The 21,137-nt window shown below is 45.0% G+C and overlaps 1 protein-coding gene across 5 annotated transcripts in view; it reads left to right on the top strand.

Annotated features, from left to right (window-relative positions):
* The window catches only part of PUDP (pseudouridine 5'-phosphatase), a 105,706-nt gene that overhangs the window by 62,880 nt on the left and 21,689 nt on the right, over positions 1 to 21,137 (top strand). For all 5 annotated transcript variants that reach the window (XR_003117339.1, XM_025371995.1, XM_025371993.1 and 2 more), the window contains one exon: positions 7,054 to 7,283. Coding sequence is in view for 4 of the 5 variants with exons in the window: in XM_025371995.1 (XP_025227780.1) it covers positions 7,054 to 7,283 (230 nt within the window). In the remaining variant the exon portion in view is untranslated. The remainder of the gene's footprint in view (positions 1 to 7,053; positions 7,284 to 21,137) is intronic.

Genomic DNA, 21,137 nt, shown 5'->3' with positions numbered 1-21,137 from the left:
ATTCAGCTTGCTTCATAAGCCATGGATGGAGTCAAAGGAAAACTAGCTCGCTTTCCCACTGTGTATCTGAAATCACTTTCTATTCCATGCTGCACACATGGACTGCAGGGAAAAAGAATGATTCCTGCCCCTACTCCTGCCTTCCATTCCTAAGAACAGAGGGGTTGGAAAACAGAGGGTAGGAAATAAGCGGTTTATTCACTGGATGTCTGCGTGGGGTCTTGGGAGCGCAGAGGTTATGACTCATTCTTGATACATACAACTGAAATAACTGCAGGCAGCTGCTGGAGGTGTTGCAGTGAATCCCAGAGGGTTACAAGGGTGGGAGGAGCCTGATAAAGTTTCCAGGAAGTGATAGCACATGAGCTATGTCTTCGCCCGCAAAGATGCAGGTAACAGCTCAGACTCTGAGCCTTAGGAAGAGGGTGGAGGCCAGAGGGTGGCAGGGTTTCTCTGTAGTCCTCAGGAAGTGAAACTGCCTCACAGGAAATAAAGCAATATCAATCAGGCAGTTTCTTTCTATGTATATTTGAATATTGTCATTGTTTTTAAAATCACACATGACATACTTCTTTTTTTTCTTCTTTTTTTTTTTTTTTTTTTGTTGTTGAGACAGTCTTTCTCTGTCACCCATGCTGGAGTGCAGTGGTGTGATCTTGGCTGACTGCAACCTCCGTCTCTTGAGTTCAAGTGATTCTCCTGCCTCAGCCTCTCGAGCAGCTGGGATTACAGGCATGTGCCTCCATGCCTGGCTAATTTTTGTATTTTTAGTAGAGACAGGGTTTCACCATTTTGGTCAGGCTGGTCTGCAACTCCTGACCTCAAGTAATCCACCCACCTCGGCCTCCCAAAGTGCAGGGATTGCAGGCATGAGCCATCATGCCCGGCCAAACTTGACATATTTCTAAGGAGCGAGAAAGAGCAGCTGTCTGTCCACCGCCTGCCCCCCAACCTTGAACCGCATCCCAGGCAGCTTGGTGTTATAGCTGATATTGCCTGTGTCGGCCCTCCTCTCCTGATTTATTTTAATCCTCATATGCTCTTTCTTCTTCTGGGTGTTGTTCTTTTCTAGCATTCTGTTTTTGTTTTAAGAACTCAGTAACTTATATGTCTCCGTAAATACTAATTATTATCATGACTGTTGCTTCCTCGCCCACTTTTCTCTGGATTGTCATTTTTTTCTGGCAGATTCCTGTCTTCCGCCTGTTTGAGTCTTCTTCCACAAACACCTGGCAGTGTCTGTTCTGCGCATTCACATTCCAGAAGAGAGCACTTATGTATTCATTTCCTGGGGCTGCTGCCACAAGATACCGAAAACTCAACAACTTCTAATAACAGAAATTGACTCTCTCCCAGTTCTGGAGACCAGAAGTCTGAAATCAAGGTGTCTCAGGGCCACACTCCCTCTGGAGGCTCTAGGGGAGGATCCTTCCTGCGTCTCCCAGCTCCTGAGGGCTCTAGGCATCCCCGGGCTTGTGGCCACATCGCTCCAATCTCTGCCTCCGTTTCCACGTGGCAGAGTGAGCTCATCTCAAGATTTTTAACTTAATTACATCTCCAAAGACACTTTTTCTAAACAAGGCAGAAGTACCATGGGTGAGGACTTCTGTTTGGGGGTCACCATTCAACCCACTGCTCTCAGTCACACATAGCTTTTGAAGCATAACACCTGCTGTTCAGGCAGTTGCGAAAGTAGCCCCTAAGAAAGACAGCATGCCAAAGCACCTTCCCTATGGTGCGGTGGGGTGACAGGGGCCAGGCACCCTTAAGATGCCCATGCAGGAGGTGGAGGCTAAGCAGAATCCCACAGGTGTGTCTGGTCCTGGGATAGTGTCAGTGTCTTCTCACAGGTAGCCAAGCGGCATCCATCAGCTGACCACATCTTCTGCCCCAGTGGCACGGGCTGTCTTCCATGTCTCACTTTATAGAGCTCTTCTAGACTGAGGCCCAGGACATGGTTATCAGCACACAGCATTAATGACATGCATGGCCCTCTAAGCGGTTCCCTCTCCCCCTTTGCGTTGTCAACCCCGGGTACTCCCTACTTGCTTCTGTTGCTCACTGCATGTCTCAGGTAGTACAGAGAATGTTCAGGCTCGTAGGGTTCTGATGGCCAGATCACCCAACAGAAGAATGCCAAGAACACCTGAGACCGTGCGGCAGCTGCCTGTCTTCTGCCTCTTTCCTTTGTTTAATCCTCTTTAATTGCACATCCCTGTTCTCACCCACCTTGGGTCTCTAGGATGGAGGAAAGCAGGAGCATTTCTTCCCACCCACAGTGCTGATTCTCCACATTCCCCAGTTCTTGCCCTGGAGATGTGTCCTGTGAGCTGATTGTTTGAAGCAACAGATATCTAGATATCTGTCTCTCTGCCCTTCCTGTAAACCCAGGGAAGCACGCCAAGTGCTAGGAGCTGGGAACTGGAGTTCATTTATACACATAATTAAGCAGCTTCTCCCTAGAACAGAACTCCATTTACACTTTTTAGTCTTTTACTTCTCAGGGAAAGCCACTGAGTAAGACAAAGTTTGTGTGTAATCTTTAAAAGATGCAAAACTTTGTGAAGGCATCAGGCAGTTTTGAATCAGGTGATTAGGATTGTTTGTTCCTGACAATACACTGGAGCTTTATCGGATGATAACGACACTGGCTAACACTTATCTGAGGCTTCCTCACCCATGTCACTTTCTAGGCATTGTTCTTGTGAATTAATTCCATGAGGAACATTAATCATTACTCTTTGACACATGACAAAATTGAGGCCCAAAGAGGGCATATAATTGACGGATGTCCCGTAGTCTCTGACTGTGGTCATAGTCTTGTCTTGGCTTTCATCTTCATAGGAGTCCCAAGCATTTTGAAGATCTCAGTATGCTGTGGTGGTGTAAAGCAGTCGTCCAAAACCATTTTTGATTCATTCTCCATCAGTAAGAGTGTTGAGCTGCGTTCTAGTCTAGACACATTGGTGTGCATTTGTTTATCTACTCCACTGTTACAGCTGGTACCTTAGAAAGAATTCACAGCAATAGAAATGCAAGAAGGATAAGCTAAAATAAAATAATCGACCGGGCACAGTGGCTCACATCTCTAAGCCCAGGGCTTTGAGAGGCTGAGGCAAGCGGATTACTTGAAACAGAACTTCAAGACTAGCTTAGCTAACATAGGGAGACCCTGTCTCTACAAAACATAAAAAAAATTTACCAGACATGGTGACATGCACCTGTAGTCCCAGCTATTCGGGAGGCTGAGGCTGGAGGATTGTTTGAGCTCAGGAGGTCAAGGCTGCTATGATTGTTTGACTCTACTCCAGCCTGGATAGAGCTGATCCTGTCTCAAAACAATAATAATAAAATAATCTGTTTAAGTGTTTAAAATTAATAGCACCAAAGCACTTTAAGAAAATTTTCTTTATACAGTGTGTTTTACAGAGCCATGTGTTTGAATGTGCTCCATTTTTTAAAAATATTGGTTTAAAATTGTGTGATCCAGCAATTTAAAAATCTTGTTTTAAATTCAGATAGTTTTGATACTCAGCTTTAATCACTGTTTATATCCAGACAGAAGTTCACAATTGGCTAATTTTTTTTTTTTTAGATGGAGTCTGGCTCTGTCACCCAGGCTGGAGTGGAGTGGCGCTATGTCGGCTCACTGCAACCTCCACTTCCTAGGTTCAAGCGATTCTCCTGCCTCTGCCTCCCAAGTAACTGGGATTACAGGACACACTGCCATGTGTGACTGTCTCTTTAAAAAAAAAATTAGAGCCTTTCTTTTATCTCATCCATCAGTTAGGTTAAGGTTTAAATTGAAATTTAGCTAATAAATGTAGTCCTCTGTGATACTAATCAGTGGTTGTTGCAAACTAATGAAATAGTGTGGCATTTTAGTATTTTTAACTAATGGATTCAAGTTCTGTAGAAGCTCTTCAGGTGGAGTACTTCTACACTGATTGAATATTGTTTTTACGTGTGGAAGTGTGTGTATGTGTTCATGAGATCTGTCATTTTCTTGTCTGGCTTTTGTCTGGTTTTGGGATCAGGGAAGTGCTGATGTAAAATGAGTTGAAAGGTGTTCCCTCCAATTTCCTGAAAAGTCTGTTTAGAATTGGCATTCTTTTTTTTCTTGGAAAGTTGGTAAATTTACCAGCGAGGCCATTTGATCCTAGATGTGGGAAGGAGGTTTTTAACTACGAATTCAATTCCTTTCATAGGCAGAAGGCTATTCAGGTTATCTGTGTCTTCTTGAGGGAGTTTTGTATCTTTCAAAGAATTATCTCATTTCATCTAAATGGTCAAATGTGTTGGCATTAATCCTATAGTAATTAAGTTTTTATCATTTTATCGATGTTAGGATCTGTAGTGATGTCCCCTCTTTCCCTGCTAATGTTGGTACATTTGGATCTTCTTTATTTTTTTGATCAGTTTAGCTAGGAGTCTACTGATTTAATTGCTCTTCTCAAACAACTCACTTTTGATTTAGTTGGTTTTCTGTATTCTACTTTCTATTTCATTGATTTTTCTCTCTCGTGTTTATTATTTCCTCCCTTTTATGTGTTTTGGGTTTAATTTGCTCTTTCCTTCACTTTCTTAAGGTAAAAGCTTAAATCATTGAACTTCTTTCTTTCAGGTTTTCAGTAACTTAGATCACTTATTTGAGACCTTATTATGTAACATATCACTCAAAGCCATCAGTTTTCCTCTAAGCAATGTTTTAGCCACATCCCAGAAATTTTGATAGTTTTTAGTTCTCTACAAAATATTACCTAGTTTCCCTTTGTGGTTTCATCTTTGACCCGTGTCTTACATAGAAGTGTAACATCCAAATATTTGTGATTTTCTACATTCCTTTCTATTATTAATGTCTATTTTAATTCTGTCATCGTTAGATAAGGTATTCTGTATGATTTTAAGTATTTTATAATTTTTGAGAATAGTTTTATCGCATATAATAGGATCTTGTTGAATGTTCCATGTGCACTTAAAAATAATGTGGTTTCTGCTGTTGTTGGGAGAAGTATTACATAAACGTCAGCTAGGTCAGGTTGCTTGACAGTGGTTCTGAAGTCTGCTGTATCCTTACTTCTTTTCTGTCTACTTGTTCTATCAATTACTGGTAGAAGAGTTTTAAACTTCCTTCTACGTTTGTGTTTCTCCATTCAGTTCTATTGATTTTTTTCTTTATGCATTCTGAAGCTCTGCTATTGGATGTTTACACATTTAGAATTATGTCTTATTGATGAACTGTGACCTATTTGTCATTATGAAATGTCCCTATTTATCCCTGATGATAGTCATTCATTGTTCTAAAGGCTTGTTTGTTATTAATGTAAGTAACCTGGCTCTCTTTTGAGCAACAGTTATGTGTTATGTAGTTTTCTCTCCTTTTATTTTCAATCTGTCTGTGTAGTTATATTTCAAGTAGGTTTCTGTAGACAACATGTAGTTGGGTCTTTTGTTTTTCTTTTTTATTCTGCTAGTGTCTATCTTAGGTGTGTTTATAATACTTACAAAGCCGTTACATAAGGTCATGATCTGCTAATTCCATCTATCTCTGTCATCTATCATTTCTGTGTCTATTTCTCCTGATTGCTTTTTTTTTCCCCCCCTCCTGGTTGTGGGTGGTATTTGCTTCTTTGCAGGCATAGTAATTTTTGATTGAATGTTAGACACTATGAATTCTACACCCAGTGGAGTGCTAGATTTTGCTCTATTTCATTTGCTTTATTTAACTTTGTCCTGGAACTACATTATGATCTGTCCATGCCTTCCTTTTAAAAATCTCTAGAGGGTCAGGTGCTCCAGATATCTGTTACCTTACCCTGAGTGACTTTAGGTGTTTGGAAAAAATGACTATGTTGATTCTTTTGTGTAACAGTTGACAAAGTAGGATCATTAAATCATGATATTATTAAAATAGGCATGATTACACAATTATTTAAAATACAGTTTTAGGCCAGGCATGGTGGCTCATGCCTTTAATCCCAGTACTTTGAGAGGCTGAGGCAGGTGAAGCACCTGAGGTCAGGAGTTCGAGACCAGCCTGGACAACATAGCTGGGCGTGGTGGCACGTGCTTGTAGTCCCAGCTACTCGGGAGGCTGAGGCAGGAGAATTGCTTGAACCTGGGAGGCCGAGGTTGAAGTGAACCGAGATCAGCTATTGCACTCCAGCCTGGGCAACAGAGGGAGACCCTGTCGCAAAAATAAAATAAAATTTTAGACAAACCATCACACCTTGTGTAGATTTAGATGTTCCTGTTGTGCATCAGCATAAGTTAAAGGTGGGAAGGACTCCTGGTATTTTCAGTTCTTTCTGATAACTAGTCCTCTCGTAATTGGCTCTATGACGACCTCTATGAACCCATGCGGTCCCTATCGTTAATCCGTATGGCTAATGACAGTGTGAAGATTGTTTTTTCATATGGCACGTTGCTGTTGATCAGCTGTGTTCAGCAACTTTCTTTTGTCCCCTGATCCCTTGTTAAGTAGCGCCACAGCCGTCCCTCAGCTGCAGCCTTCTTCAGCATCTGGTGGAGGCCTTTGTGTAATTTCCTCCCCTTAGCAGGGTGAGGAATGATTGAAGTGTTTTCTGTAGAATACAGCGCTTTTGCGGAAAACACCAAAAACATAGTCCTTGTGTATTTACTGCTTTGGAATAAAATTATGATTCAGCGAGGCCCTGCCGTGGGGCTTTCCCCGGTGCCCTGGCCAGATCCCAGGTCCGGTCACCTCCTGGGCCTGCTCGCTGCCCTTCTCCGCGTTTCATAAAGAGGCCCAGCAGACAAAGCAGCAGTGCCTCCCAGTGTGCTCCTCTTCTGTTCCTTTGGGAAATGCATCGCTCAACCCCCAATAGCTTTTTTGATTTTTTGGTTTGGTTTGTTTTGAGCAGGGATGTTTTGGAGCTGACAACCCCTTTTAGACAATGTGCCCTAGGCCAGAAATTCCTCAAAAGGGGCAGCCTGAGTGTGCTGCCGCACAGCTGGAGGGACCGTCCCTGGAAGAAGGCCTTGTGGTGGAGGCCTCGCTCCTCACCGCAGTACTTCCCTCCTCCTCCACAGGGGCTGAGAAACTCATCGTCCACCTGCGGAAACACGGCATCCCCTTTGCGCTGGCCACCAGCTCAGGGTCCGTGTCGTTCGAGATGAAGACGAGCCGCCACAAGGAATTCTTCAGCTTGTTTTCCCACATTGTGCTGGGAGATGACCCTGAAGTGCAGCATGGCAAGCCAGACCCCGACGTCTTCCTAGCTTGTGCCAAGAGATTCTCTCCCCCTCCTGCTATGGAGAAGGTAAGCGGATGCTGGTGACACAGGCCGTGTTCCACGACCACGTTCCACCAGATAATATCTACGTAGTGTTTGCTAAATGTGGAAAGTTGTGGTTTGTGCTGTTGAAGGCCAGTTTGCAGTGCTCCCTAGAACTTGGGTATGTGGGCAGGGAGATGGTCTGACTTGGAAGATTTTGTCAGGAATTGTGGCCACACCTAAGTCACCAGGCCAGGGAGACTCAACCAGAATCCACTGGGTCTCAGGGACAGTCTGAGAAGCTTACAGTGCCAGAACAGGGCCTATTCAGACATTTTCCAGGGAAACGGTGGTTCTAATGATGTGGGGCTTAAAACAGTCTTCTTGTCTAGGTGCAGGCTTTAAGGTGAGTATTCACTGCAGTTCAGATGTAAATCACTAAAACTCACTTCCCCTCCCCAACTGCTTATAGAGTGCTCATTGGTTACTGCAGAGCTTTTGCTTGTGTAGTGACGTTGGGTTTTTATCGCCAAGTTTTTGGACTTCCATCCATTTCTCCATTGGAAAGTGGCTGCTGGTGGGCTTGTATGCTGTGGCAGCCCCTGTCCTGCACCCCGGCTTCTTGACCATGTAGGGTATGCGGTGGAGATGGCCCCTGGCTCCCTCTTCTTGTTATACAAGGCTCCTTCCCAGGTGACCTGGGCAGAGCGTTTAGGGAGCTGACTGCTCGTGGTGGCTGGGCCTGGCTCCAGATTTCTCTGACCGCTCTGTGACTGCCAAGATGGAGTCCTTGGCCTGAATGATCTGCAGATAGAGATTCCAGAATCACAGCAAATCACCCTTGAAAGGGGGGCTCCCGCTGGCGATGTAAGTATAAGCAGCTGGGGAGGGCATTCGTCGGGGAGTCCCTGCAAATGCCTGCTTCCCCTGGGTTCCAGTGAGAGGTCTTTTTCAGGCCTCACCTCTCATCACTAACGAGTGATACCAATCATGAGCTCAGGGAAATTACTCAGAAACCTCCTTCCCAATAAAGCTGAGCTACTGGAGTAGTCTTGAAAGACCTGGTTTTTGTTGTTGTTGTTGTTGTTGTTGTTTTGTTCTGTTTTTTGCCCAGGGTGCAACTTACTACCTTGAACCTATAGAGGCAGCCGGAACCTGTGCCTCAGTACACAGGCCTCTGATTCTCTGAAGCTAAGTGGGCATCCAGCAATTCATTTGAATTCTGACACTGACTCCTACGATTAGCCCAGACCCCGAAGGTTAAGGCCCCAGTCCTACAAGATGCCCATCGCACATTCCAGGGGCCACCTGTACTTCTGATTGGCTGCAAATTGGGGGTTCCTGTGATCCTCTCTTCAGGTCTAATAATTCCCTAACATGACTGACAGAGCTCAGGAAAACACTTTCATACACTTGCTGCTTTGTTATGAAGGGTAAAACTCAGGGACAGCCAAATGGAAGCAAGGCATTGGGCAAGGTACAGCAGGTGATTGCAGCACTCCCCTGCCACCTCTGGGCACATGACCCTCCCAGCACCTCCATGTGCTCACCAAACTGAAAGCTCCCCAGGCCCCTCATGTAGAGGTTTTTATGGAGCTTTCTTATGTAGCTGTGAATGATGACATCACTGCCGATTGCTCATTGAACTCAATCCAGGCCAAGGTGCCCTCCCTGGAGATGAGGGGGAGGGCTGAAAGTTCCAGTCTTGTTTGTTTGTTTGTTTGTTTGTTTGTTTGTTTGTTTTGAGATGGAGCCTCGTTCTGTTGCCCAGGCTGGAGTGCAGTGGCATGATCTCGGCTCACTGCAACCTCTACCTCCCGGGTTCCAATAATTCTCCTGCCTCACCCTCCCGAGTACTCAGGATTACAGGCGTGTGCCATCACGCCTGGCTAATTTTTGTATTTTTAGTAGAGACAGGGTCTCATCATGTTGGTCAGGCTGGTCTCGAACTCCTGGCTTCAGGTGATCCACCTGCCTCAGCCTCCCAAAGTGTTGGGATTGCAGGCATGAGCCACTGTGCCCGGACCCAATCTTCTAATCACATATTTGATCTTTCTGATGTCCAGACGCTGTCCTAAAGCTATCCTGGGTCCACCAGAGGCACTTCATTAGGTTGAAAATGGCTTGTTAATGACTCAGAAATTCCAAGTGTTTTAGGAGCTCTATATCATGAACTGGGGACAAAAACTAGGTGTGTAATTTTTATGATGCCATAGCTATAAACAGTCATTGAAAGACAGTGGGACATTCTTAGCAATACACATACCTGGGCTGATTGAAATCTCATTCCTGATTTAAGTCTCATTACTGAATTCAACTTGACTGCAATTGCTTGACATGGGACATGCCTGAGACCTCCCAGCTAGTAAGTCAGAGAGTCAAGGCTGAGCCTCCAGGTGCGGCTGGAACAGGTCCCAGTGGGAACATGTATCTGCTTCTTATGTCTGGACATGTGTATGTCTGCATGCTTGGCATCCTGTTACAAATTCCACTGAAACATGTTCATTTTTCCTCAGAATTTCCCCCTTATGAAAGAATTATTCCATAGCTTCAGGCTATAAAGTCTTCTTCCCAGAAACACCATTTTTGTTGTTGTTTAACCTGAGTTATTGTTCACTAGAAAAGTGAAGGTGCTGCACTCCATACACTATGTGTCAGAATCGATCAGAGTATGTTGGCACTTGCATTCAGTTCTGTATTTACAAGCTGATAAAGACAAGGTAAAATATTTGCCTTGTTAACATGAGCTGTTCTGTAGCTAAGGCAATTAAACGGAATTTCAAGTACAGGCAGTCCTTGTTTTGCAAGGCACTCTGTTAATGGAAACATGGTGTTTCCATGTGGGGTTTTTTGGTTTTGTTTTTGTTTTGTTTTGTTCTGTTTTTCAGATAGGGTCCCCTTTGTTGTCCAGGCCATTGGTGGCAGTAGCACAATCATAGCTCATTGCAGCCTCCATTTCCTGGACTTAAGCAATCCTTCTGCCTCTGCCTCCCCAGTAGCTGGGAGCACAGGCACACACCACCATGCACAGCCGGGCGTGGCAGCTAACACCTGTAATCCCAGCACTTTGGGATGCTGAGGCAGGAGGATGCTTGAGCCTAGTAGCTTGAGACCAGCCAGGTCAACATAGCCAGACCCTGTCTCCACAAGCAGTTAGCCATGTTTTAAAATGTTTATGGAAGCAGTGTGTATGTGGAAAGCACATGCTGCCATTGCATGGGACCAGTTATGGTGAAACCCACAAAGCAAGGGCCCTCATGAGCAGGACTTTCTCTCACAAGGTACCCTGCAAAAAGAGACCCACGGAATGAACTGTTTTAACATCCGGTTGTTCTCATTGACAATGTTTGTTTTAGACTTGTCAAAGAAAAATGAGCAGTTACATTTTTTTAAAAGTCATTTAGCTCTTAGAAAGTTCTAAACATTTTCCTTATTATTAATCTACATTTACTTACAGATGTATTTATCTCTCATACTTCTTACTTAAAGACAGTTACACATTTTGGGTTTTCCTCCTGTGATGTGCATATTATAATACTAAAGGAAGATTTTCCCAAACTCCTGCCAGGGAAGCAGCCCAGGTTTTGTACTTGGCGTTTGTGTCAGGAATACAGGAGGCAGTGGCCAAGGGGTGTGTGGATGATCTTGGAGCTCTTCAGTCAGGCAGGCCCTGCTCTTCCTCTTGGCCGCAGTGTGGGTGTGAGCTCACAGGGGCAGCATGCCTCCAGAGTTCAAGGGCATTCCATTACATCAGCAGTCACTGAAGAGATTTCTGAATCTCTTAGGGAATTGATCATGCCATAGGTGTCACCAGGTTAATTAGGCACAGTAGTAGTAGTCATAGGAAAGTAGTCAAAAACAAGTAGGATCAAAGGGTTATTAATTATGTTAAATATTAATTCCCATCCTACTAGGAGAAAGTGTCCAACAGAGCCGACATTAAAGAATCAAGTTTTCACTGAGAATATTTTCTAAGTTATTCATGTATCATTATTTTGTTCTAAAAAATATAAAGCAAACATAAGGCCACCTTCAGGAGCCCCCCAGACCCCACCTTCAAGCTAATGAGCACCCATTGAGTGAAAGCACCCGCCCGCTGTGTGTCAGGCAGGGTGCGACATCTGCCCAGACATCCCCTGAAGGCCAGAGACCCAGTGGGTAGAGGGCCTCCATGTGCCAAACGCCAGGTCCTGAGACTTGCGAGTGTGAGCACACTCATTGACTGGCCGGGACTTGAGAGACCAAGCTGGGAGGCACCCCAGGGCTCTCTGTTCCCAGCCACAAAAACGCCATCATTGTTGTGAAACAAAAATGACGGCATTGCTTACATACCACTTCTAGGGTTGATATTTATTACAAGTAAAACCAGAAATCAAAAATCAATTTTTTTTTTTGAGACAGAGTCTTGCTCTGTTGCCTAGGCTGGAGTGCGGTGGCACGATCTCGGCTCACTGTAACCTCTGCCTCCTGGGTTCAAGTGATTCTCCTGTCTCAGCCTCCCAAGTAGCTGGGATTACAGGCATGTGCCACCACACCTGGCTAATTTTTTTTTTATTTTTAGTAGAGATGGGGTTTCACCATGTTGGCCAGGCTGGTCTTGAACTTCTGACTTCAGGTGATGCCCACCTTGGCCTCCCAAAGTGCTGAGATTACAGGAGTGAGCCACCGTTCCTGGCTGTAAATCAATTTTTTACAGCCTAGCCATCACTACTTTGCGTGTTTTAGTTTTCTTCTACTTCTTAATGTTGTTTTAGGAGCTGAATTTCAGGTTTTAAAAAAATATATTTTTGTTTTTGTTTTTCTGTTCTATTTTCAAGGAAGTAATAAATGTTAAACTGCATAAATAGGTAGAGTAGACTCATTTTACCAGCGTGAGTTTTGTGTATATTCGGTATCTGTCTTTTTTTGTTTAATACCAGGGTTGAAGTTGTGAGATAATATTCACAATTAGTAAACAAGGAACGTGGTAGATTCTACTGTTTTTCCTGGAAACCTGCATATTTCTTAATGAATAAGGGCTAAGTCCACATAAATAGGTAGATTGGGCTCATTTCACCAGCCTTTAGACATTTCTACTCACAGCCCAAACTATTATGCTACCACGTTGTTAAGAATACAGTCTTACAGGTGGTGGTTCATGCTTGTAATCCCAGCACTTTGAGAGTCCAAGGTGGGAGGATCACTTGAGCTCAGGAGTTCAAGACAAGCCTGGGAAACATAGTGAAACCCTGTCTCTACAAAAAATAATAATAATGATGATGATAAATTTGCCAGGTGTGATGGCACCTGCCTGTAGTCTCAGCTACTTAGGAGGCTGAGGTGGGAGAATCACCTGAGCCTAGGAGGTGGAAGTTGCAGTGAGCCGAGATCATGCCACTGCCCTCCAGCCTGGGTGACAGAGCAAGACTCTGTCTCAAAGGAAAAAAAGAAAATAGAGAATACATTCTGGGTGGTGGCTTAGGGATACGGGTGTTCTGTGAAATTCTTTGAACTGTGCTGTAGGCTGGACCATCTCTACAGTGCGATGTTGGGGGAGGCAGCTCTGCCTAGTGTGACAGGCAGACCAAAAGTTCACTCAGGCACAAATTAGAGCATCATAGGGGAACTGGGGATGGCACAGGGCCTGAGATAAATGCTTAGCATTTTTACAGAGAAGAACAGAGGATGGGATTGGTGCTCAGCAGGACAAGTCCAGCAGGAGTGCAGCCAACACAGAATCAATCGTGAGGACTTTGGAAACCAAGCAGAAAAGTTTACACATGGTGCAATACGCATTTGAGCTCACTGGAAATTCTTAGAAGGACACTTTGGCCATGTCTGTGTTTTAGAGCTCAGTGGAGTACTGGGTGACGGATTAGAAATAGGCAGTAAGGGAGGAGGAAGTGCCAGGTGTGATTCCAATGTGATTCCTTCAGGGAACTTATAGTTCAGTTAGAAAAAAATTAGTAATGTCAAAAGTTACAGGAGGCTTAGGAGAAAGCAAAATTAAGAAAACTGTCACTGGGCATATATTCATATCAACTTGTACCAAATTTGAAGAACTTTTTGTATCTCTGTGACCCCTAGATTTAAAAAAAAAAAATGAAAAAAAGATGTAGCTAGTTAAAAATATATGTATTTTTCTAATACCTGTAACTACATGTGAAACTCACACAAAGTTTCATCTTATCCTTACCATACATTGCATATGTCCCAAAAGAATGCAGACAGGAGCAGGCAGGCTGTCAGTGTGAGCTGACCTCTGTAACTGGAACTTCTTTTCCTCTGAGAATAATAGAGAACAAATAGCTATATACTACTTATGTCCAATTTAAAGTTAATATTTGGGCCAGGCTCAGTGGCTCACACCTGTAATCCCAGCACTTTGGGAGGCCAAGGCGGGTGGATCACTTGAGGTCAGGAGTTTGAGACCTGCCCAGCCAACATGGTGAAACCTCATCTCTACTAAAAATACAAAAATGAACTAGGCATGGTGGTGCACGCCTGTAATCCCAGCTACTTGGGAGGCTGAGGCAGGAGAATCACCTGAACCTGGGAGGCAGAGGTTACAGTGAGCCGAGATTGTGCCATTGCACTCCAGCCTGGGTGACAAGCAAGACTCTTTCTCAAAAAAAAAAAAAAAAAAAAAAAAGTTAATATTTGGTGACCAACTGAGCTTTGCTGGGCCTCTGGTTTTTGGGAGATTAGATGTTCCTTGAATCAGCTTCTTACCCTGCAACACTGAGTTAGGGGCACAGCCACACTGGAGCTGCTCCAGAGGGTGAGGAGCGTCACCTGCCATTGTTTGCCACCCTCTGTGGGCCTCAGGGCCCCACAGCCTGGGTCCTCATTGCTCCAGCCTCAAGGCCACCTCCTCCTGTCACCCATTATCACTGAACAAAATAAACGTACCCCTAGTCACTTATCCTTGGTATTATTTCATTTCCCTTTCTCCCTTCTTTCATTATTTAAAAAAACATAACAAGGACCTTCACGGATACTGTCCTTATACTTCTTTTCTTTCATTGAACTTGCCTTTGGGCTTGGTGTCCCTCCTGAGTTTCCTGGCATGAGGGCACTTGCTGAAACCAAATTGCACTGTCAGAGGAAATGTGTTTCCTTTACCCTCTTAGGTGCAGTGATTGGGGGCCTGTAAGTCAAACTAACAGTCAAGAGTAAAGATAGATTTGTATTTACATACAACCAAGGAGATCACAGAAAAATGTGACTCAAGGAGGCAATTAGAATATCGGATTTGTATGTCATCTTAACATGGATGGGAGAGGGGCAGAAGGGCACACAGAAGAATAAACCACTTAGGAAAACTAAGTGGGCCGTTAGGAGACTAGATAGGGGATAAGATAGTTTTATAACATCTTTTAGAGCAATTTCTCATCCAGGTGCGACAGGTGCTGACTTCTTATCTTTGGTGATAAGACTCACACTTCCCTGTTTGTGAAACCCCTGAGCATTGGATGTATGAGGGCGGAGGGCTAAATTCTTCTGGAAGGCTTTCCTTAGAAAGGGAAGGGAGTGCAGAAGCCTTCTGTTCCTGTACTTGATGATTACTGTCTTCAGCTCTAATAACCCTCATGCCACTGTGGCATGTTCTGCAGTCATCTGCTTCTCCCCAACACCCCATCGTTACTCCCCTGCCCCTTCTCTGAATGCCCAGCACCCAGCACCAACGACAGGCCCTCTGCCTGCCCAGCGCACATGGCATTCTTGTTTCTAAACGACCCTGAGGTGCCCAGCCCCTGGTTCTCAGGTCCTGCCTTTATCCAGCCGGAGCAGCCTTACATCCATGTCCAGAACACTAGCCTTGGGGCATCTTGCTGTCCCAGATGACCCCGGTGTCCCTCAGTCTCATTCCCATGTTAGTTGCCAGGTGCCACAGTCCCTGTTTCTGACCGCATCCTCGCCTCCTCACTTTCCTCCACATTGGGGGGCATTTCATCCTGGCGTCTGCCACTCCTGACTGTTGAGACCACAGATATCCGTCTCCCATGCTCCTCCGCAGCGTCTCCCTCTGCTGGCTGCACCATGCCCATCCGCCCTCATCCACTGCTCCCACTGTTTCTCTCTGCACTTCCTCTCACCCAGGAAGTTCAGCAGTCCCCAAATGTCAGCGTCTGTGTGTGTGCAGCTGTTGTTTCGGTGTTCGTCTCACTCTGTCCCATCCCCCTGGGTGATCTCATCTGCTACTTGTCATCACTATGCCTGACTCAAATCTTGGTTTCTGAACAGCTGTAGAGTCCTGGGCCCAGTGGTCTGGAAAAGGGCCTTGGGAAAATCTTATGTAAAAGTTCAGCCAGGCCACACTTACTAGGAGTCTCAATAGAGGTTCTCCCACCTTAAATCTACTCTTGGGGACCCTGCTGCTTGTCTGAGCCCCAGGCTCATTAATCTGCACTGCCTGAAATCATGAGCACCTCTGAAAACACGACAACACTCAGCTTTTTCCCACATTCTCCTTCAGCTTGCTCCTGTCACTCCAGGCACCCTGGAGTCCCTCAGCCAACCTTGAAGCTTCTCATTGCACGAGGATTCTGTCTCCTCACATGCCATCTGCAGCCAGCAACCTCCTTTATCCATCCACTTCTTAGGCCTTCTCTTCTGAAAACCTCTCTTGTCCTCATTTGTACATTCCTTCCCTTCCTGAATTGCTGTGAGTAGCAGCTGCTGTGTTGACTTCAAGGTCCATTCCTAGCCTGAGAACATAGACTCCTCCCCGGTCCCCACACCCAAATCAGAGGCTGTCAACGCACGATATACAGAAGCAGAAGCCAACAGACATGGAAGCCAGTCACTGATTCTGTAGGTAAAGAAACAGATTCACATCAAGGGACTCAATTCCCCTCCGTAAACTTTTACTGAACCTTTCATGTATGTGCCATTTTATCGGATTGCAAGATGCCAGGAATACTGAGTGATTTAGGAGCACACACTGTCATTTAGTATTAATAATAGCCAATGTCATTTCTTACTTAACTAGAATTTAGTAGTTATTTCTTGCTCTTTGATTTTCCGTTCTTATAAACTCTTGGCAGAGAAACCCTACATTCCCAGCTATAGTGTGGCCTTCTATATTAGTCTGTTTTCATGCTTCTAATGAAGACATACGCAAAACTGGGTAATTTATACAGGAAAGAGGTTTAACGGACTCACAATTCCACATGACTGGGGAAGCCTCACAATCATGGCGGAAGGCAAGGAGCAGCAAGTCATGTCTTACATGGATGGCAGCAGGCAAAAAGAGAGCTTATGCAGGGAATCTCTCTCTTATAAAACCATCACATCTCATGAGACTTACTATCACGAGAATAGCACGGGAAAGACCTGCCCCCCTGATTCAGTTACCTCCACCGAGTCCCTCCCACAACGTGTGGGAATTGCGGAAGCTACAATTCAAGATGAGATTTGGGTAGGGACACAGCCAAACTCTATCACCTTCTTTTTCTTTTCCTGTAGTGTTCCCCACAAATAGAGAAGGCATTCCACTTCTGTATTGTTATTTCACAAACCCCGACTGACACCTATTCTCGTGATCCTTGTCTCCATCTCCTGCCACTACAGCTGTAGCGATGTCAATGAGGAGGCTGTCTTTTTCACCTTCTGGCTCTCCTCCTCCCCTTGGGTGCATCATCAGCTTTGATAGGAGGTGGAGCTGTGCTTTGGCCAGGTCACAGCACAGTGAGTGTTCTGGCTTCTTGGCAAACCCATAGCCACCTGCGTTCCTCCAGACTGGTTTCCAGGGCTTACAGTTGAGGCAGAATCTGTCCTCCTCTGATGGAGAGCTACGCGTCATTCTTGAGGAACTTGGGGCATTGCAGTGTTGATTTCAGGTTCACAGCCCTGCAGAGACCTCGACACAGGTTGCATACACATGGGTCCCTGTACTGTTTTGCAGAATTACGCCAGAGCTGAGCCATTCTTGGGGCACAGGGGTCTCTGGGAAAACACAAATTAGAGGCATGAGGCCCTTCTGCACTCTGTCAAATGCAGAGAAGTGAAGAAATAATTTCACTAAATGCTAGAGAAAAACAGCAAATCTCAGAACAGAATGAACTTCTGTCCTCTCGTAATTACTCTTCATATGTCTTGCCTTCAGATATCTTCTTTATGCTCGACTGGAGAAATTCCAGGATGGCACTGTGCCCTGTGCTTTGTGTGGAGAAAATACTGATGGATGAATCCCTGGACCACTATTTCCCTTTTAAAGGCAGATACTTGTATAACAATGGAAAATGTAACAAGGCTTCATTTAATCAGCACTGTGCGTGTGTGTGTGTGTGAACGTGTGCATGCATGTGCACATGCACACACGTGTGTGTGTGATTGATATGTGTTATGGAAAAAGCTCATGTCTCTGGAAATACTTTCCAGCAAAAAACATCTAATAGCTTAATCTTTATAGCAGTGCAGGTTTTGGCCCTTTAACTTCCCTGATGTTGTAAACTAAAAAATTGCAGTCTCCATATACATTTTACTGCATCCTCTAACACAGGAGTCCCCAATCCCCTAGCCACGGACCAGTACTCCATGGCCCGTTAGGATAAGCAGGGTGCACAGCAGGAAGTGAGCGGCGAGCGAGGCAGCATTACCACCTAGCTCCGCCTCCTGTCTGATGAGAGGCAGCATTAGATTCCCACAGGAGCATGAACCCTAGTGTGAACTGTACATGCAGGGGATCTCAGTTGTGTGCTCCCTATGAGAATCTAATGCCTGATGATCTGAGGTGGAACAGTTTCATCCCAAAACCAGCCCCTTTCACCCCTTACCCGTCTAGGAAAAATTGTCTTCTATGAAACTGGTTCCTGGTGCCGAAATGCTGGGAACCAGTGCTCTAAAACATGTATTTTTTTTATTTCTTGACTGTCACTCAAATGCCTTAAAAAATCCATGCCTCGTAGTTCCTTGAAACACTTTTTAAAAGAACTAGTAGCCACTGTCAGTACAAATGCCACTACCCTACTCGGGGTATTTCGTTAGGTTGGCTGGTGACCAGCTGCGCATTTTTGGTAATAATACTGTGTTCACTAAGTCTTTTTGATAGCGAGGTTTCGAAGAACTAGCCAGTAAAAATAGAATCCGGACACTATCCCGCCATACCCTAGTGCATCAAGTTCTTTGGTCCTGCATTACCAGTTGTCTTCTACAATTGTGTCAATTTTCAAAATATCTTTTAGCTTTTAACTAGTAATTATTACTAATAATTATTGGATGTTTTGGGCTAAAACCTTGCTAAATGTTTAGCATCTCATTTAATGTAGTACCACAGATTATTGGCAAATTTGAGCATTGTTTCTCTTCACTGCGGTTGGAGGAGAATGGTATATTGAATACAGAGAACATGTGACCCATAAGTAGCGCTAGTGCTATTTGTATGTATGGCTCCCCACATTGCATTGCATAACATTGCCATAGTTGAGGAATCTGCTTTTTAAAAGTGTTTAGCCTGGGCTAATTTGCAATAAAGCCCGTGAACTCTCCCATCCCTGGACATGGTGTACCTTCCTTGTACCTTGTACCTTCCTCACCCGATCTGGCCTTCACAATGCTTGTGTACACATTCTCGGACTTGCCCTCACCCAAACTAGAATAGTGAGAATAACCAGCGAATTCAGCCTCGTTATGTTTGGGGATTTATACGAGGATCAAGGTGGCATTTCAGATTGTTGTGAAACAGATGGATCAGTCAGGAAATAATACCGGGGTAGCTGTCTTGCCAGTGGAGAGGGGGACATAAACCCCAAGGCACCGGCTTACTTCCAACACTAAGGTGCATCCTACTCCAATCAAATATTAGCATGTAAAACTCGAACCAAGTCTCCTTCTGGTGATAGGACCTAAGCGAGCTGTTGCTAACTCTCCCCTTAAGAACAGTGAGAAAAACTGGACAAAAACTCAAAAGCGTCTTTTTTGAAGGGATCTGATTACCCAGCAGGTAGGGAACAGTGGGACCCTTTACCCCTAGAGCTGTCCCCAGAAGAAGTGGCTAATGAGAATGAGAAGTGCAAGTTTGTTTGTTTGTTTTTTTGGTTTGGGGGCAGGGGGGCTGAAGTGGGAGAATCACTTGAACCCAGGAGGCAGAGGTTGCAGTGAGCTGAGATCACGCCTCTTATACAGAACCTAGTTTGAAAAGGAAGGGATATTTTAAGTCTTTTAAGATAATTTTAACTATTTTTCTTTCTTTAGCTCTATTTCTGTGTGTAGCTGTGTTACTACACCAGAATTCAGCAAGTTATAGTTTCTTAAGAGTTAGTTCCTATGTGGAAATTGAAGCCCTATCAGTACCCTTTTCCTCCTCGTGTATCTTCAAGTCTATTACCCAACCTTAAACTTTGAATGGATCTTGTATCCATGCATGATTTTGTAACATCATGCATTTGTTCATTCAGAAAATACTGGGTGGCTGAAAAATTAGAACTCCAAAATGTTGACTCATTTCATTATAATAATATCAAAAACCCACATCTGTTCATGTCGCCATCAATCTCATCAGGTAAGTCTCAGTTCTGGCAAGCTGTCAAGCTTGTGGTGGTAGAAGCACGATTTCCAAAATTCTCAATTTCTCTAGAAAACTCAGACTTTTATTTTTGTCAACAAACTGAGTTATTTCCCTTGAAGTGGCCCTCTCTTGAGAAAATTTTCTACAAAAGTTCTGCCAGATGCCCAAATCTTAGTAATCATCACTCACTGCCTGTCAGTCATTCCTTCAAATAAACATGAGGCTCCAGGAAAGAAAAACCATGATAAAGTGGGGATCTTGGAGCAGGGTGAGCACGTGGTTTCCTTGGAGACCAGGGGCTCACCTCCCCATGTGGCACACGTGCTTTAGGGGCCTTTTTCATCGTCTCACGACATCTTTAAAAAACCAGCCAACTCAAGGGCTGAGGCTTCATAAAAGTAGAGTGTGTACCACTCAGCGCAGATATTCCCAGGTGGAGCTGCGCTTTAATCTTCCTTCCGGAGTGCCTGCTGCGGGGCAGAGCACCGCGCTTGCCAGCAGGGCTCCGCCACTGGCCCTCCTGCATGCGCAGCCCCGGCTGTGTGGGCTGTTTTTCATGCCGACATTGCATTTGTACTGTGGATACCACTGTCGACACAGCATAGAAAGGTCACCGGTGCTTTAGTATTACTGTGGGTGTAGATTTGACTTTGTGGGCCCCCTGAACGTGCCTCAAGGACTCCCACGCTAAAAACAGCGGGCTTGGAGAATGAGAACAGCAAAGTAGCCTCCGTTACGAGCGGAATTTTCTGGAGAGTCCTTGAAAGGGACAGTGCGGGCTTCAATACCTGTGCATGTTATGCCAGCAGGCCTCAGGAAGTCTCCCCGCGGAGCTGGACCTGGTATGGGAATCGCGAGACCTGGTAACTAAGCAGTGGCACAGCTGTGCGCCCATGCTCAGGGTGACCTTTCGCAAAATGGTGCCACCAGAGTTGCTTTCCTCTGGCCTCCTTAGAAGGGTGCATTTCTTCAGCAACAGCAGATTCGCAGTTCATTTAGGAAGGTCATTGGAAAATGGGCTCCAGCCTCCCAGGCGGCCAGGCAAGGATTTAGGAGCTGGCCGGGAAATGCCCAAAGGCTGGCGTCCAAGAGATCAGGCAGGGTGTGTGTGCTTTGATGAAATGAGAGCTAGCTGGCGGGAAGCGGGGTCATTTTGTGAGATGAGCGTTGCACAGCAACAGGGACCTTTGTTGAACCATAAGTGGACAAGGCTGCTCCCTTCAGTATTTGATTCTGCAGAATGTCAGCCTCCAGAGACCAATGCCACGTGCTGTGAGGGGTATGGTGTTATTCACACATTTATCTTTTCCTAAAAAGTTTCCACTAGCAGAACAGCATCTTTGATTCTGTTGAAAAGGGGGGAAAAAAAGTGAGGGAGGGACTAGTTTTCTTGAAAACATCCAACCATT

Source organism: Theropithecus gelada, chromosome X (assembly GCF_003255815.1).
Source record: "Theropithecus gelada isolate Dixy chromosome X, Tgel_1.0, whole genome shotgun sequence".
NCBI classification, from domain to species: domain Eukaryota; kingdom Metazoa; phylum Chordata; class Mammalia; order Primates; family Cercopithecidae; genus Theropithecus; species Theropithecus gelada.
This window is presented reverse-complemented; position numbering and strand designations above follow the sequence as displayed.